The following is a 16,573-nucleotide window of genomic DNA, read 5'->3' on the forward strand; positions in this document are numbered from 1 at the left end:
AGTTCTCTGAGAAAAATACTACTCAAGTATAAGAAAGACTTACAAGAGTGATGCAACACGTTTATTGTTTTTTTGTTTGAGTGAGTCACATGTAAGGTGACACAAGATATTGTGATTTAATTATACAAAATATATAAACATAATCTTTGAATTATTGTAATAAAGGTTTACAAGAGTGACTTGCTTCTGATAACAGCACAACTGTGTCTGTCATTGTTTTGCCGAACAGAATTCGCCAGTCGGACGGCGGGCGTGCTTCACAAACAGCAAATTCTTCTGTTGTTTTTATGTAGACCACTGTATGTGCAACTTTGTTTGTTGGGATGTAGCCTACACTGTACATTGTTTTTGTGGGAAAAATTAAATATATTTGTTACCGTGTATTTGTGTGTTCTGAGTATAAAAACAATATTCTCAAGTATTTTACAACCCACTAATGAATGTACTGTCTGCAGTAAGTGTAACACTGAACTATAAAAAGGCCTCAGTCATTATGATGAACGGAGAAGAAGTGTTTTCCATTCATCATAGTGTTTTACATTGAGCACATCAGTGTTCAACTGGTTCTTATAAAAGTCTATTCACATGATGGTTTGTGTGTGTCATTTGAAAACAAAATACCATTTTGAGAAGTGTATAAAAGGCTCCCGGTGAAAGAAGACTTCTGTTGTGGGACTTTTATTTTGATAGTTATTTTAGAGTGCGATACCCGTTGCTTCCAGTGTGAGGCATTATTGTTATTGTTATTGTTTGCTGCGTTCACAGATTACATAGAGAACGGCTAGAAGTTTCTTCCTGCTTGTTATTTGGATGTTCGTTTGGCATTTGGTGTTAAAAGTATTAGTACATGACCATAAAGTAATTTTTCCCTGATTTCTCGATGTTTTAACCATGTTTTAAGTGTACGTACAGGAGGAGAAATGTCTGGCATGCACTTATATATTACTGTTAATACACTGTAACGTTCTATCTATATTATTTGTACTATTCTTATACTGTTACTACACATATATGTATATGTTGTTCATACTCAGAGGTGTAAAAAGTACTCAAAAATGTTACTCCAGTGAAAGTACAAGTACTGAGGGAAAATTTTAGTCTCTCGTATCTCTGGCCAGAATTGTAGTTGAGTAAAAGTAAAAAATACCACATTAAAATTGTACTTGAGTATTGAAGTAAAAGTAACAGCAAGAATGAAAACTAGAGATTCTTGTTTAAGCTATTAATTTCTAAAAACATGAAGTGAATGAACCACATACAAGGTTTTAGAACTGTTTGTATTTAATTGTCAAACTATAAGACTACTATCTGATTGGCTACTACTTAAAGTTGTAAAACCTCGGATTTAACTTAGTTTAGCTGATTTTCACAATTGTGAGTGTGAAGTCTAGCTCTTTTAGTGCTGAAAGCCTCTCACAGCAGCAGATGCAGATATACATGCGACATGACCAGGGAACATGTCTGACCAATTTCAGGGAATGTGAAAACGAATCTCATTGGCAGAATTAATAACATTTAAATTAAACTGGGCATCAGCGCAATTCAATTGGTTTGCTAATAGCAAGGGAAAATAGAATTAAGTGATCTCCAAAAAAGAACTTTTTGATTGTAAATAAAATTGTAAGGAGTAAAAAGTACTTAAAAAATGTAATTAAGTAAAAGTATTGATTTTTAATTGTACTCAAGTAAAGTAAAAATCCCTAAAAATAATACTTGAGTACAGTAATCAAGTAAAATTACTCAAGTACTTTACAACTCGGTTCATACTGCATATCCATATCTATTCTGCTCTTATAAGGCTACTGCTAATACATTGGACATTTATATTTAATTTATATTACTGTAAACCATACTACTTTCTTAACTGTATACTGTCTTATACTGCACCACCTGTCTATACAATATAATACCAACCTTCATTTGCAGTTTCTTCAGCTAATACGGCCTTCTCTTCTCCTTTGTGCTCGTATCTTGGTGATGTTTGTGAAATGGCTGTAGCACTCCGTGTTAGCCTGTGTTAGCCAGTGTCAGCCTGTGTTAGCCGGTGTTAGCAGTGTTAGCCAGTGTTAGCCAGTGTTAGCAGTGTTAGCCAGTGTTAGCAGTGTTAGCCAGTGTTAGCCAGTGTTAGCAGTGTTAGCCAGTGTTAGCAGTGTTAGCCAGTGTTAGCCAGTGTTAGCCAGTGTTAGCAGTGTTAGCCAGTGTTAGCAGTGTTAGCCAGTGTTAGCAGTGTTAGCCAGTGTTAGCTGGTTTATCCTGTAACTTGTATGCCTGAACTGCCTCTTCTGCTATAAAACTTTCTCTGCACTCAAGGTCTTTCCACAGAAACACTGATTTAATACATTTCTCCCAACTTATGTCTGTGAAGGGAACGGTGGGCACTTCATGTTTTCTTCCACAGTAAAAAAGTGTGTGAAAAAGAGTTTTGTCTGGCTTGTTTTTATGACGTTGTTTCCAAGCAATACCATGGATCAAATGTGTGAAATCAAACAACAAATATATTAGAAGTGTTTTTATTGATAGACTTCATCCAAATAGAATTAAACGTTACAATATTTTCAAAGATTTTAACCCAGAAGAGGTGAAGGAATTGAGAATGAATTATCTTACCTTTCCAAGTCTCCCTAAAGTGACTCATACTCAAGTGATAAATGACTTATACCCATCTAAAGAATTCCTGAAATCTAAATTTGATATCAGAGAAAACTATTGTCAATTTTGTGAAACTGATATTGAAACCACAGAAAATTTTTTTATTATTGTAATCACTCGAAGTTGTTTTGGTCTCAATTGTACAGTAAACTGTCATGTATTATTACATGTGTAAACCCCCTTGAATACAAACAAATCAAGTTTGGTGTACTTAAGAAAGATTGTTCACAGCACTACTTGGTTAATAATCATTTTGAACTTGCTAAATACTTCATTCATAAATGCAGATTTAAAAAAAAACGTCCTTTCCTCATTTGACTAATGAACTTAAAGCTTTTGCTGCTTCACTTTGCACCCTTTCAAATGAGAAAGCTTCTACAGAAGCCAGTTTTTTCAGTGAGCTAAGTGCACTTTAGCTCCTTTACCCCTTGCAAGGACTTACTTTTACATAAATGTTATTCATTTGACTTATTTTATTATTATTTTATTAACTTTTTTATGTATCTTTGATTTGGTCTCCTCACTACTATACTGTATATTGGAGTGCAGTTCACATCATGTCCACAAGATGAGGCTCTGTTATTATAAATGAGCTGTTTTCTGTAGATAGATTAGCCTACTATTATACTGTTATATATTGAGAGATAAACTGTAATCTTTTGTCTTCACTCCTTGAGATTAAAAGTTCAGTTTTTGTGGATATGTTTCTTTCATGTTCACACAAGAAGATCAGTGGAGAAGTAGAAATATTATTTTTTAAAGCATTTGGACAGCTGAAGTTTATTCATCTCAATTTGAACAGAAATTTGAAGCGAAACTGTGATAAACCTTTGATATTCTCTACAGAATACATTTCATCCTCATCTGAACTATTTGACACGTTGTGTTCAGTGGCGGGCAGCTGGTGCTTAATAATGTCTGCAAACAATCTGAATTATTACTATATTTGTGAGTCTGAGGGATATTTTGGGATGTTGGAGTGTCGAAATCGTACTTACAGGGCTGGAAAACAACCCGCGGAAAAAGTGTTTACCTTCGGCTACTTAAAAGTTGCCCAAACCTGCGGGAAAACCGCGGACTTGAATCCTTAAAAAATACTACTATGTATTTTCATGCTGCTAGTACTTTCTTTATTATTATAGATATCTATTCCATTAGATAATACTGCTCATTATTTAAAAGTACCTTTATAAAGATACTACAGCTTATTAATTAGATACTAGTTCTTATTTTTTAGACACAAGTGCTCATTCCAGTAGTGACTAGTACTTTTTAAGAAAAATTGGAACTAGTTAACTTGGCTTATACTTATTTTTTGGTTACTAGTAACTTATTTGACTAAAGATATCCTGAACTTAATAGGTTCTAGAACTATTTAAATGTACATTTCTGCTCAGTATGCTAATACTCAAAGGGCCATACTCATAAATATAAATTCACAAACTGTAAAGTAGTGTTTAGTATTCAAAAAGCCTGAACATATTCTGAGTATTGGCTATTTACCAGTGAGAAGCGCCAGAGTCCTGTGAGAGATTAGAAAGATATCAGGCACTGGGAGACGCCAGCGCATTTGTCAGGCGTGTAAATGACCAGTTTGGCCTCTAGGACTACTGTCAATCAAAACTTAATACTTTAAAAGGGTGGTTGAATATGATTTCACATTATAAAAATTTCACAGTATTATTTTACTGAATAATTAAGTAACCCTAATTTCTTAATTTATCATTGTAAAGAAACCTCATTGCTGAACTGGCTACTCTCAGACGATGACATCACTTCCTGTCGGGTGCAATTCACAACCTCACCACTAGATGCCGCTAAAATTTACACACTGCACCTTTAATTGACTGTATTGGCTGTAAATAGTCTTTTTCATCTATGATGGGTACAGGCTTGCTAAATAAAACATAATTCTGGTTTACGCATGCGCTTAAAGGCCTTAAAGTGCTTGAACCTGATAATTGCTGCTCGCAGCTTTATTACTCATCCTGTTATGTGTCAGAACGGCCACTAGGGTTCAAGTAAAAATCTTACTGGTAAAATAAAAAATCTTACTTGTAACAATTAGAGTAAGTATTAGTATCTAATTAATGTGAAGTATTTATTGAATAATTAAGTACTAATGTACATTAATGTACTAGTGAAATGTGTTACTATGAACTGTTGGATACCAAAACTTACTTCAGTTAAACAAAGAGAAACTCAGGTCATTACTGTTGGAAATAAAGATGAAGTTGTCAAAGTGAACGCATTCCTTCACTCTATAGGGGTCGAACAACTAAAAATCAAGTATTCTTGTGATTCTGGAGTCAGATCTTAGTTCCAGTAGTAAAAGCAATAACTAAATCAGTTTATTACTATCTCCAAAATATTGCAAGAATAAGATGCTTTGTTTCCAGACAAGAGGAACTTGTTCAAGCTTTAATCACAGTATTATTGTATTATTGTGATGGACTCCACAAAAACACCATTAGAGTTGCAGCTCATACAGATATGTATATATGCAGATATGTAGATATGAGGATATATATCATACATTACAGATCTGCTCACTGAATATGAACAGAACGTGAGCTAGAAATACCAAGCGCACGGTGAGTCCACTTTTCCTTCTGTTTTATTTCTAGATTCTTAATACATTCTAAATACATTTTAATCATTTATTGTTCTTTGCTTTTATTGTTTTTATTTTATTTTTATGCATCAGTTGTGATTATTTTACATTATTTTTGTATGTAAAGCACTTTAAATTACTAATATCTAATGAGTAAGTAGAGAGCGGGACAGTGTAACGCGGGGCTAGTTGTCACACACTTGCTTTAAACACTTCCACACACACATGCTAGCATGACGAAACTTACTGTATTTACTAGTTGCCACATCAACACAATACAGAGAAAAACTGCCAAAATTCAGAAATCTTCGTAAGATATCACTGAACATTTAACCATAGCAAAAGTACATTTCTTACTTATATTAATTTTTCATCTGTTTTTTTGTGTGTTTATTAAAAATTAGACAAATCTGATATTGTTTTAATTGTTATTTAACAGATATTTCTTTAATGCTGATGTAACCAGCAGAAACACTCGCCGGGATTAAACCCCAGTTGCTCAGGCGGGGCATGTTGTCACACTGAGTTACAATGAGCCCCTATTAGAACTATGATATTCTATTCTATACTTTTATGAATTCTATTGATAAACCATGAGAAAAATGTGAATAAAGCCTGAGAGTCAATGTTCAAAAATTATTAATTATTATCATGTTTTTAACTATGCTGCATAGCAGTTATTTTGCGGGTATGTTTATTGTCAAACTGAAAAATGTGTTGATTTTTAATTATTAAAAAATGCCATTATTTTATATGAAAAAGTTAATAATTTAATTTTATTGAGAAAAATTTTAGTTTGTCTTGTATATTTGTTTTGATTAGATCAAATAGCATTTTAATCTGTCATATGGTCATTGTTATGTACTCCACCTATGGGGCATGTTGTCACATTTCACTCCCATTCTTTCAGGGTAAATCAAGGGGAAAAAAGTGTACATTATTAATGAAACACACCCACATAATTGTACCAATCATGTGGGAAATTAATGTGGGAAAAATAAATACTCTGTCTCACACCACAGAAACTCCCAGTGGTGCCACTGGCTTCGGTGACTGACCACGTCTGACCACATCTGCAGTTTTTTGACGGAGGACAGACAATCAACACATAAAACACACAAGCCTTCAGGTTCACTCTCTTTCAGCTGAAGGATGTATGAGAAAAGAAACGTTGAGTTTCAACAACAACTGCAATTCATCTAATACAGGTCACACATATGGCTATAAACATACATTTTAATATCCAAATGAAAACTACACACATTTAATATACTAAACGACATTTCCACAGACTCAATCCACCAAAATTATATGTGGAGAAAAATTATAAACAGGGAAAACCTGCACTCTAATTTAGCGCGCAACGGCAACATAAAACAAACACGTGCGTTTATAAAACTCCGAAAATACATTGAACTGTAGGCAGAAAATGCATATATAATCTTGTTCCCGTTTTATGTAGCGTAGTAGTGATGTCAAGCCTTTACGAATCTTTTGTTCCGAATCAATATTTCGGAGCGTGCATCAAACTGCCAGTCAAGTGACTTCAGTAAACGAGGCTTCATTACGTCATAACTTCGAAACACTTTCAGTGCTGATACTCGAAAACTGACCGCCGACCGCAGGCGTGTTGTGTTTCAGGATTTAAAGGAGCCACACCTTATTTATACTCGTTACACGCCCCCTTTGCAGTCCATATATGCACCCTCGATGTGGCAAGCCAATTTAACATTTAATCCTTAGAACATATGTTTTTTAATGCTGCTAGTAGCCTAGTCTACTTATTTTTTTATAGATATTAGTAGGCTATCTATTCATTATATACTAGTGCTTATTCTTTAAAAGTACCTTTATAAAGATACTGCAGCTCATTAATTAGGTACTAATTATTTTTTATTAGACACTAATGCTCATTCCAATAGTGAAAACCTTTTTAATTATACTTTACTTCTTAAGATTTTTTTTTGTTACTAGTAACTTTTTAGACTAAAGATATCCTGAACTTAATAGGTACTAGTACTTTTACATTTACATTTCTGCTCAGTATGCTAATACTCAAAGGGCCATACTCATATCTGCATTAACTGGTTTCTAGATCTACTTAATAATCAAACACAAACCATCAAGTTTTTATGATGTAGCCTACATGCAAACAAAAGTCATATTAAACATATTAAAAAAGTATTTCCTTGTGTTTTCATGCTAACCAATTAGTAAGATAAGCTTACATTTTATTATATATTAAGTATTCATTGATACTAGTACTTATTTATTAAATACTATTGTTTTTAATTAAATACTACCTATTTAATATACAGTACTAGCTATTAGGTACTACCTCATTAGGAACTAGTCATTATTTATTACACCGTGTCCTAACTACACGTGACGCAACGCGGCGCCACGACGCGCGATAAAAGGCGTCTTTTCCATGTTAATCAGAGTTTTTGTCGTAACCAGCCGCGACGGCGACACACGCCGATTCTATTTTAGTAACGGTTTCTATTTTTCTGCAACGTTGCACTGGAACAACAGACACAAAGTGTGGCAATAATAATCTCAGTTACTGTTTATCTGCTTTATTTAATGTTAAAAGCATGTAATGTGACTTTGAATATCATTTAGCGCTCCAGCTTTGTAGATGTAAAAGCAACAATCGATAATTCATCTCAGATCTTGAAATTAAACAAATGGAAACAAGAACGTTCAAATGGTGAACAAACACGTGTATTCTTTGACAAAGATTGTTTTAGTAACTCAGTAGCCTATGCATTTTTAATAATGTTTAAATGGTGTAATATTTGTGAATTTGATTATGTAGCCTATACTTATCCCTTTTCTTGCGCGTGCCGTCAGGATTACTCTCAGGATTTTGACGCATCTCGCAGTCGCGTGGACAGACACATTATTTGTCACTGGAATCTTGTCGCATCGCTGGTTAGGACACGGTGTTACTCTAGTATCTTGTTACTCTAGTATCTTGTTACTCTAGTATCTTGTTACTCTAGTATCTTGTTACTCTAGTATCTTGTTACTCTAGTATCTTGTAACATTTATTATCTTACAAGCCACAACATGTTTTTTTTAGGGGTTCAAAAGCTCTGAAACACTAGCTTTTCCAGTGTGTTTATTGTCAAACTAATTTTTTTGTATTAATATTAAAAAATTCCATCATTTTATATATATGAAAAGATAAATAATTGTATTTCATTGACAAAATATTTTAGTTTGTCTTGTATACATTTTTTATTATATCAGATAACATTTGAATCTGTCATGTTACAGTGAACTCCACTTCCAATCTTTCAGGGTAAATCTAGAAAAAAGTATACACTATGAAACAACACCACATAATTGTAGGCCTACTAGTCATGTGGGAAATTAATGTGGGAAAAAATAAATACTCTGAACCCTAAATAGATTTACACAAACTGAGAAAGTCATAACGCATTACGAGTAGGCTATACCATCTAATAAATCTATTAATAAAATAAAGTACCATCTAATAAATAAGAACAAGCTAATGAATAAGTAGCTTAGAACCTAATGTAATAGCTACTTTGCTAGTATATAAAAATAGTAGTAGAATGGAAATAGATACTAGTACGTTTCCGGATTAAATGTTAAAACGGTTTGCCATAAATGTAAAAGCGCTTGATATACGGCTCCTTTAAACATACAGCCGAGGGAGGAGGGAGGAACGACAAACTCGGCACACTCCATTCCCTTCCGCCAGAACTGTTACACTGGTCCATGAGCTGTCCGTTTTGATGAAGCCTGGCTGAACATAAGAACCATGCAGAACTTTTACCATGTAAGTTTTCATTTTTTAAATATAACGCCAGCTTGTGAGTTTTTATGTTCTTATACCAACTGTTGTGTCTGTTTGTGTAAAACTAATCCAGCATATAGGCGCTGATGTATGTTTGTGCCGGTTCAGTGCCCAAAATCCATATCGATGATTATAGCATGATATCGCTGATATCTGATGATCAGTAGCGGTCAGTAAATAAAATAATTCAAAATTATAACTTGAAAATACTATCTCATGAAATATAATGGCGAATCCGTAACTTATTTACAAATTAAAATATAGGCTACGATGTTATTTCGTCAGTCAATTGTGAAAGTCTAGTGGCTGAAACTTCTGGCAACATTAAATCCAGGAGAGAAGAGCATTCTAGAGGAGGAGAAAGTAACAGAGCTGTAAAGTAAAGGTGATGATACACATGACAACTTTTTGAGCAATGTTGTCGAGCGATTGTTGCTTAGGCACTTTCCCATTGAAAATGGACAATACATTTCTATCTGGATAATTTAGATCGGTCGTGGGCCTTGTGTCTCATCTGGTTGCCCATTGACGGCAACTTTGCCCAGAAAGTTGCCCTGTGTATCATCACCTTTAAGACTGAAAAGTTTCGAATCAATTGAACCATTTGGTTCGCAAAATGATTCACTGTTTCGAATCTCCACACGCTGGCGACTCCTGCTGGTCAAACAGTGAAACTGCAACAAACTCAGACCAAACATGCAGAAAAACACCTTTTACAAACACATAATAAAGTAAAACTGGGGGCACACACACACACACACACACACACACACACACACACACACACACACACACACACACACACACACACACACACACACACACACGTGGATGAATATCTTTAAATAAACTGAAAGTGAGTGTATAATGTAGTGTGTGTCTGTCACGTAACAAATCTTCTGTTTTCTCATCAGGATGAATCTTCTTCTTCTAATGCTGTGGTTTATCAGTTATAGCGGTCAGTATCATTTATGTTAATAATTATTGTTTTTTAGTTCAAGCTAAAAGTTCTAGTTCAACTAGTTCAAGCTACTAATTATTCTAGTCTTATTTATGTATTTATTTATTTATTTATTTTAATCCAGTTTAATAAAATAACACTAGAATATTTAAGATCATATTGATTTAAGAATATAGATAGAACATTTATTTTTCAGTATTGATAGTTCTGGTATTGAGTGAATATTCCTGTGTGTATTTGCAGGATCCTCCACTAAACCTGTGTCAGGAATAAAGGGAGGAATCGTCACTCTATCATGTGAATCTGAGGACAGAGAGATTGTGGATATTACTTTATTCAGTCGATCGAAACACATCCCTGTGTGTGAGAAGAAAAACTGTAGCGGTCGAGTGTGTAAAGAAGGATCATGTGACGTCATCATCAAGGATCTGATCTACAGTGACGCTGGGAAATACTTTTTACATGTGTATTACAATAATGATCAGAGAGAAGTGGAGCGACAGATCAGGAAATATCATCTTCATATTCATGGTAAAGTCAAAACTGATCAAACATCAGCTTGTGCTTCAGGATTTCCTGTAATAGTGTTGGTATTGCATGCAGGACTAGAAACAGCAGAAACACTGAATGGACAAACTTAATATTCAGAGTGGATTGGGTTTTTCCAATGTTTTCATCTGATCCCCCAATATTAAATATGTGATTATGGCCTTGATTAAATGACACTATTATAGTTGTGATTGAGGATGAATGTCTCTGTTTGTCCTCAGATGAGATCTCTGTGAAGAAAGGAGAGGATCTGAAGTTGGATGTTCTGTTGATCAACGCTGATAAAGTGGAGAGAAACTCTCGCTCCGGCTGGACAGAGGTGTGGAGGAGAGGTCACGGGGTCAGCAGTGATCGACTGATCATCAGTGACCAGACTCTGATCATTCATGACTTTACAGTCACTGACACTGGAACATACAGAGTTCGGGACTCTAATAATGAAGCCTTGATCACAGTCACAGTCACAGGTGAGAGAAGATCACTGGATCAGCAGAAATATTATGTTTAATCAGTAAATTAATACTAAACTGCATGACTAACCTTTCAATATTCTGTACAGAATCTGTTCTAGACTCGAAGGGAAATCTGAACGACACAGATAAAGACAAAACTGACGACACTGAACATCGACGTGAGTAAAACATGAGAGAATTACAGAAGATCTTAAACAGTGAATTCAAAATATTAAAAAACTCTCTTCCCACTTTTCCCTTCACCTGTAGATTACTGGATTTTGCTGGTTGGACTGACTGTGTTTCTGCTGGTTCTGCTGGTTCTGGTCGTGATACACAGACTTCGCCAGAGATTACTTGCAGGATGAAAGCACTGAGTTCAGGATCAGAAGTATTGAGGATCTGTGGATCATGATGATCTAGTGCTGTAGTTCTCCAGTTCAGTCTCTACACAGTTTTATATTGTATTGGACTTGGTCATGTTAGTTGTTCTCGACCGAGTCCAGTAATATATGCTTTTTTTCTCCTTCAAAACAAAACCATTTCCTGCAGAGGAATCCGTCAACATATTTGTGCAATATATATTTAATTGTCAGTGCGTATGAACATTTGTGCTACAGTGCTACCTCAGGAATCTGATACTGTATCTGCATTTAGTATTAAAGGCACACTATGTAGTTTTTCAACCTTCATAATATATTTCCAAGACCCTTGAGAGGGTACATCGACCTACAATAGATTGAATGACACGTCTGCCATAGCCTGACAGTGTCTGTATCGCTTTTACTGGCGTGAGAGCCCAACTAGCATTTGATTGCCGTCTTTATGTTGTTGGCCGAAGCAGCAACTAAAACGAAGAAGGCAAAGGTTTTGTTGGAGGAGACTAGAAAGAGAAAAAGGGAGAGTGACAAAATAAAAGGCCGGGCGAGGATTAATAATGGTCCAGCGTTCGCTCGCTGGCGTGAGCTGGAGGAGGAGGAGGAGGAGGAGCGACCGATGCTGACCTGGTCGTCATGCTGTTGGACTAGTAAATGTATTGCATAGACTATCTCTATTTTTTCGAATTTGTCGTCTGCCTGGCCATGTTACGGAATCTATCTGGTCCTCCATTTATCTTCATGATAGAAATGATTGTTTATTTATTTTTCTGGTGAAAGTGTCTTGCCTCAAGCTATAATGCAAATCGATTTATTCAGACAGTGCAAGTATTCCACAGCGACTCTAGGGGTCGCTGTTTGACAAAAACACAATTTCTACATAGTGTCCCTTTAATGTAAAGCAGCCTTAAAAATATAATACATGATCTAGGAATTATTATTATTACACACACACATACACACACAACAGTGCCACGCCACCCGAATCTCTCACACACACACACACACACACACACACACACACACACACACACACACACACACACACACACAACAGTGCCACGCCACCCGAATCTCACACACACACACACACACACACACACACACACACACACACACACACACACACACACACACACACACACACACGGCAAAACCCAGATGACTAATTCGCCATGGTTAAACAGGAAGTTTAAATGGTTTGCGTTTGCTGCATTCACAAACTCCTCCGCCTCTGTGAAGCTGCTCAGACTCAGAACACTGTGAATGTGAACTTTCTGATCATTAAATGTGTCGTTACGTGTTAATAATCTGGTTTATGACGTCAAGATCCAGAAGACTGATTCCCCAGTGTTTCCCTCCAGTATTAATATGAAGTTTCTGTATAATATGTGTTATTTTATTAAATTGTAGGGCTTGTTTAATGAAGAGCTTTAAAATAAATAAAATATTCTTAACTCAAAAGCTTTTTTTTTATACAAATGTGTCATTAAAATAAAACTTGAAACTGAAACTGGTGAACTGGTTTATGGGAGCTGTTGAAAAGGATACTTGATGTATTAGATGTATGATTGAATTTTGATATAAGATGCAGAATTTTGTTTTTTTGTTTTTGTTATAGATTCAAGTGTTTTTGTATGACTTTTTATTCCCATAATGTTATTAAAAAAAAAAGAAAAAAAGAAAAAAAGGAACTGGTTCAGAGATCTCCGCCCCCTTGTGTAGAGGACAGAGTCAGTCACGTGACACGAGGCTCCAATCCAGATTCAGGATTCAGGAAGTGACATGATGAGTTTCAGGAAGATGGAGACTAGCTAAACACTGGATAGGTGGAAGTGCTGAGTGACGTAGAGGTCCAGCAGGAACTGACGTGGACGGGGTGGGCGAATAGAGAGCCGAAGCCCCTCCCCTTCCAGTGGACCATGTGACCTTATTTCGGAAAAATATTGTATGGTAGTCAATGGCGAGAGACAACAAATATTTGGATCCTGTTTGAATTGTGCCCTGAATTACACATATGATGTTTGTCAATTTAAAAGATACATTTTAAAGTCAAGAAAGTGTCAGTTTGATGTAAAACTGTTGAGGTATAAGACTGTGAAGATACGTAATTACAAAGACTACAAACCCAAAAGGCGCGCATGTGACGTCATACCTTTTCTCTCAATGAATGAAGCTAACTTTACTGAAGCTAACTTTACTGAAGCTAACTTTACTGAAGCTAACGTCTGTCATTTTTTTCTATAGTCTAACGTTATAATCGTAACGTTACGTCGTCATGCTGTGTGTTTTGTACCAGACTGCACACACACGAGCTCGGTGACGTACATAGTGTGAGAAGAGAGATGTCGTTCATTGAGCGATTTTTACATAAAAATAAATGTTACTCTTCTGTTTTATGACAAACTGTGACTTTCTTGACTTTCACAATTATCTTTTAAATTGACAAACATCATATGTGTAATTCAGGGCACAGTTCAGATGGAATAAAAAGATAAGTTGTCTCTTCCCATTGACTACAATACAAATTTTTTCCGAAATAAGGTCTAATGAGCCGGAAGCGGAGGGGAGGGACTTAGGCTTTCTATGCCGACACGGCGGGAAATGGCGGCAAATACAAAAAAACCAAAGAATACGAATATTATATCTCGAAGAAATCGAACTTGGAATGGATCAGAGACGCTAAGAAGGGATGAAACTGGTGAAGAGGAGGATGATATGGAGGTCGGATGGACTCAGGTCAGAACAGAAAAGAAGGTTAATAAAAAGAGGAAAAAAGGTAGGGAGGAAAGATGAAGATGTAAAATAATATCAAAATGAACTAAGGATATTAATGAACTTTAAAGGAGAGGTAGGAGTCTCAGGCGTTAATGGAGCTTTATTGATAGCATGCAGGAATGAAGAGCAGAAAAATGAAGCCTTAAAAATAAAGACAATTGGAAAACAGATAGTAATGAACTGCAAGATCATAGGACAGAAATCGTGGGTGTATGGAGTAGTAAATGGAATTCCGTTAGGAGTTAATATGGAGGAATTAAAAAAGAATATAGAGGGGGCAAAGGTCATAGATGCAGTCCGCTTACAAATGAACAGAGAAGGGAGAAGAATGGATAGCTTGTCAGTACGTCTAAAATTGGAAGGAGAAGAAGTGCCAGATCGGATTAAGATGGGTTATATCAGATATCCGATTAGGAAGTATATAGCTCCTCCCTCGAGGTGTTATAATTGCCAGCGGTGGTCATAATGCAGCAGTGTGTAAGTCTAAGATGAGATGTGCACGTTGTGGAGGGGAGCACGAATTTGGGAAGTGTGGAGAAGGAGTAGGATTGAAGTGTTGCAACTGTGGAGGCAGTCACAATGTGGCATATGGAGGTTGTGAGGTTAGGAAAAAGGCAGTGGAACTATACAACAGGAAAAGTCTAAAAACAATCGAACTTATGCCGAAGCTGTGAAAGTAGTGAATGAGAGAAATAGGCAAAGTGGGACTGAAAGAATGGAGTATTGGAAAAGAAGTGAAGGTACAGGAAGAATTGATGAAGGTAGAGTACCAGAAGATGCAATGATAGTAAGTAAGATCAATTTTGTGCTCTTCATGGTGGAGGTAATCAATTGTACAGCACAAACAGAAAGGAGAACAGAAAAGTTACAAATAATAGTAAAGGCGGCAGAGAGATTTCTAGATATAAAGGGATTGAAATGTGAAGAAATAATGAAAAACCTTAATACAGAATCTCAGTCAAGTCAGGAATTAGGGGTTGGCTAGTATGGCTATGTTTACTATTTTACAATGGAACGCTAGAAGCCTTTGTGCCAATGGTCAAGAATTTAAAGGATATATAAACCAAATGAAAGTGTAATATGTATTCAAAAATCATGGTTGAATCCTAGATTAGAATGGTATGGTCATTGAAGAGTTGATGGAAAAGGAAAACTTGGTTTGCATAAATGATTGAACAAAAACACATATGGATAACAATTGTTTCTAATGTATTAGGTTGTATAGTAAATCGGGAGGTATTAAAAAATTGCATGGTGGGTAGTGATCATTTTCCTATATTAAGTTCAATTGTAAATAGTGAGATAAGGAAGATAAAGCAAGGAAATACAGGAAAGTGGAAGTACGAGAAAGCAGATTGGGGAAAATTTGAAGGAATATGTGAAGAAGGATTGAAAATGATCAAAATGAATAAAATAATAATAATTGAAAGAATATATACAGAAATAATATCAGTGATGCAGAATGCTGCTAGTGAATGCATCCCGAAAAGCAAAGGAAAACTCACAATTGGGAAAACATGATCATATATAAAAAGTCTCAAGCGGAAACTAGAAGAACAATAAGGGAAGTGAAGAAAGAGTATTGGAGAACATATTGTGATGAAATTGGGAAAAAAATACTCCAATTGGGGAAGTGTGGAGTATGATTAAAAAGATGAGTGGCATTCGCAGAGATTATGAATATCCTGTGTTAAGTATTGGGGAAGAAATAGCAATAAGGGATGAGGAGAAAGCAGAAATGTTTAGGAAAGAATTTTCAAAAATAAATGGTTCGGATAATTTGATGGAGGAATGTAAGGAAATGAGGGAGGAATTGTTAAAAGAGCATCCATATATTTTAGAAAAAAAGAGAGTTACAAATAGTTTACTAGATGTGCCTTTTTCAATTTCAGAATTAAAGAGGTTATTAAAAAATACTAAAGCGTCAACTCCAGGACAGGACGGAATTAGTTATGTAATGGTTAAAAGGTTAAGAGATGACGCTCTTAAAATCATTTTTTTATAACAGGGTATGGGAAGAAGGGATTTTACCCAAGAGTTGGAAAGAAGCTGTAATAATTCCAATCAAAAAAACAGGTAAAGATCCAAGTATTCCTTTAAACTATAGACCGATAGCATTAACATCACATTTAGGTAAAGTAATGGAGAAAATGATTACAGAGCGTTTAATGTATCATATGGAGAAAATACATTTTTTCTCTCCATATCAAAATGGTTTTAGATATGGAAAGGGAACAATGGATTCAATTATTAAGTTTAGAATCAGATATTAGGAAAGCTTTGATAAATAAAGAAATTATAGTAGCAGTTTTCTTTGACATAGAGAAAGCTTATGATATGTTATGGAAAGAGGGTTTATTG

The 16,573-nt window shown here is 35.4% G+C and overlaps 2 protein-coding genes across 5 annotated transcripts in view; both read left to right on the top strand.

Annotated features, from left to right (window-relative positions):
* The window catches only part of LOC143738186 (uncharacterized), a 58,918-nt gene extending 46,573 nt beyond the window's left edge, over nucleotides 1-12,345 (top strand). For all 4 annotated transcript variants that reach the window (XM_077230196.1, XM_077230197.1, XM_077230195.1 and 1 more), the window contains 2 exons: nucleotides 11,398-11,479; nucleotides 12,045-12,345. In XM_077230196.1, the coding sequence (XP_077086311.1) occupies nucleotides 11,398-11,479; nucleotide 12,045 (83 nt within the window). In that variant the 3' untranslated portion in view covers nucleotides 12,046-12,345. The remainder of the gene's footprint in view (nucleotides 1-11,397; nucleotides 11,480-12,044) is intronic.
* Nucleotides 9,947-11,244, top strand: LOC143738199 (uncharacterized). Its single transcript, XM_077230226.1, has 4 exons — nucleotides 9,947-10,053; nucleotides 10,300-10,587; nucleotides 10,827-11,072; nucleotides 11,165-11,244. Exons 1-4 carry the CDS (start codon nucleotides 10,011-10,013, stop codon nucleotides 11,242-11,244), a joined length of 657 nt encoding a protein of 218 aa, XP_077086341.1. The 5' UTR covers nucleotides 9,947-10,010.
* Nucleotides 12,346-16,573: the final 4,228 nt, after the last annotated feature.

Source organism: Siphateles boraxobius, unplaced genomic scaffold, assembly GCF_051911475.1.
Source record: "Siphateles boraxobius isolate OS27281-9 unplaced genomic scaffold, OSU_SipBor_1 14, whole genome shotgun sequence".
Taxonomy (NCBI): domain Eukaryota; kingdom Metazoa; phylum Chordata; class Actinopteri; order Cypriniformes; family Leuciscidae; genus Siphateles; species Siphateles boraxobius.

Excerpts from the sequence above, each read along its gene's own strand:
- LOC143738199 (XM_077230226.1), top strand. The coding sequence starts at position 10,011 with ATGAATCTTCTTCTTCTAATGCTGTGGTTTATCAGTTATAGCG. Across the intron at positions 10,588-10,826 it reads ATATCATCTTCATATTCATG|ATGAGATCTCTGTGAAGAAA; the intron begins GTAAAGTCAAAA and ends GTTTGTCCTCAG. Across the intron at positions 11,073-11,164 it reads GATCACAGTCACAGTCACAG|AATCTGTTCTAGACTCGAAG; the intron begins GTGAGAGAAGAT and ends TATTCTGTACAG.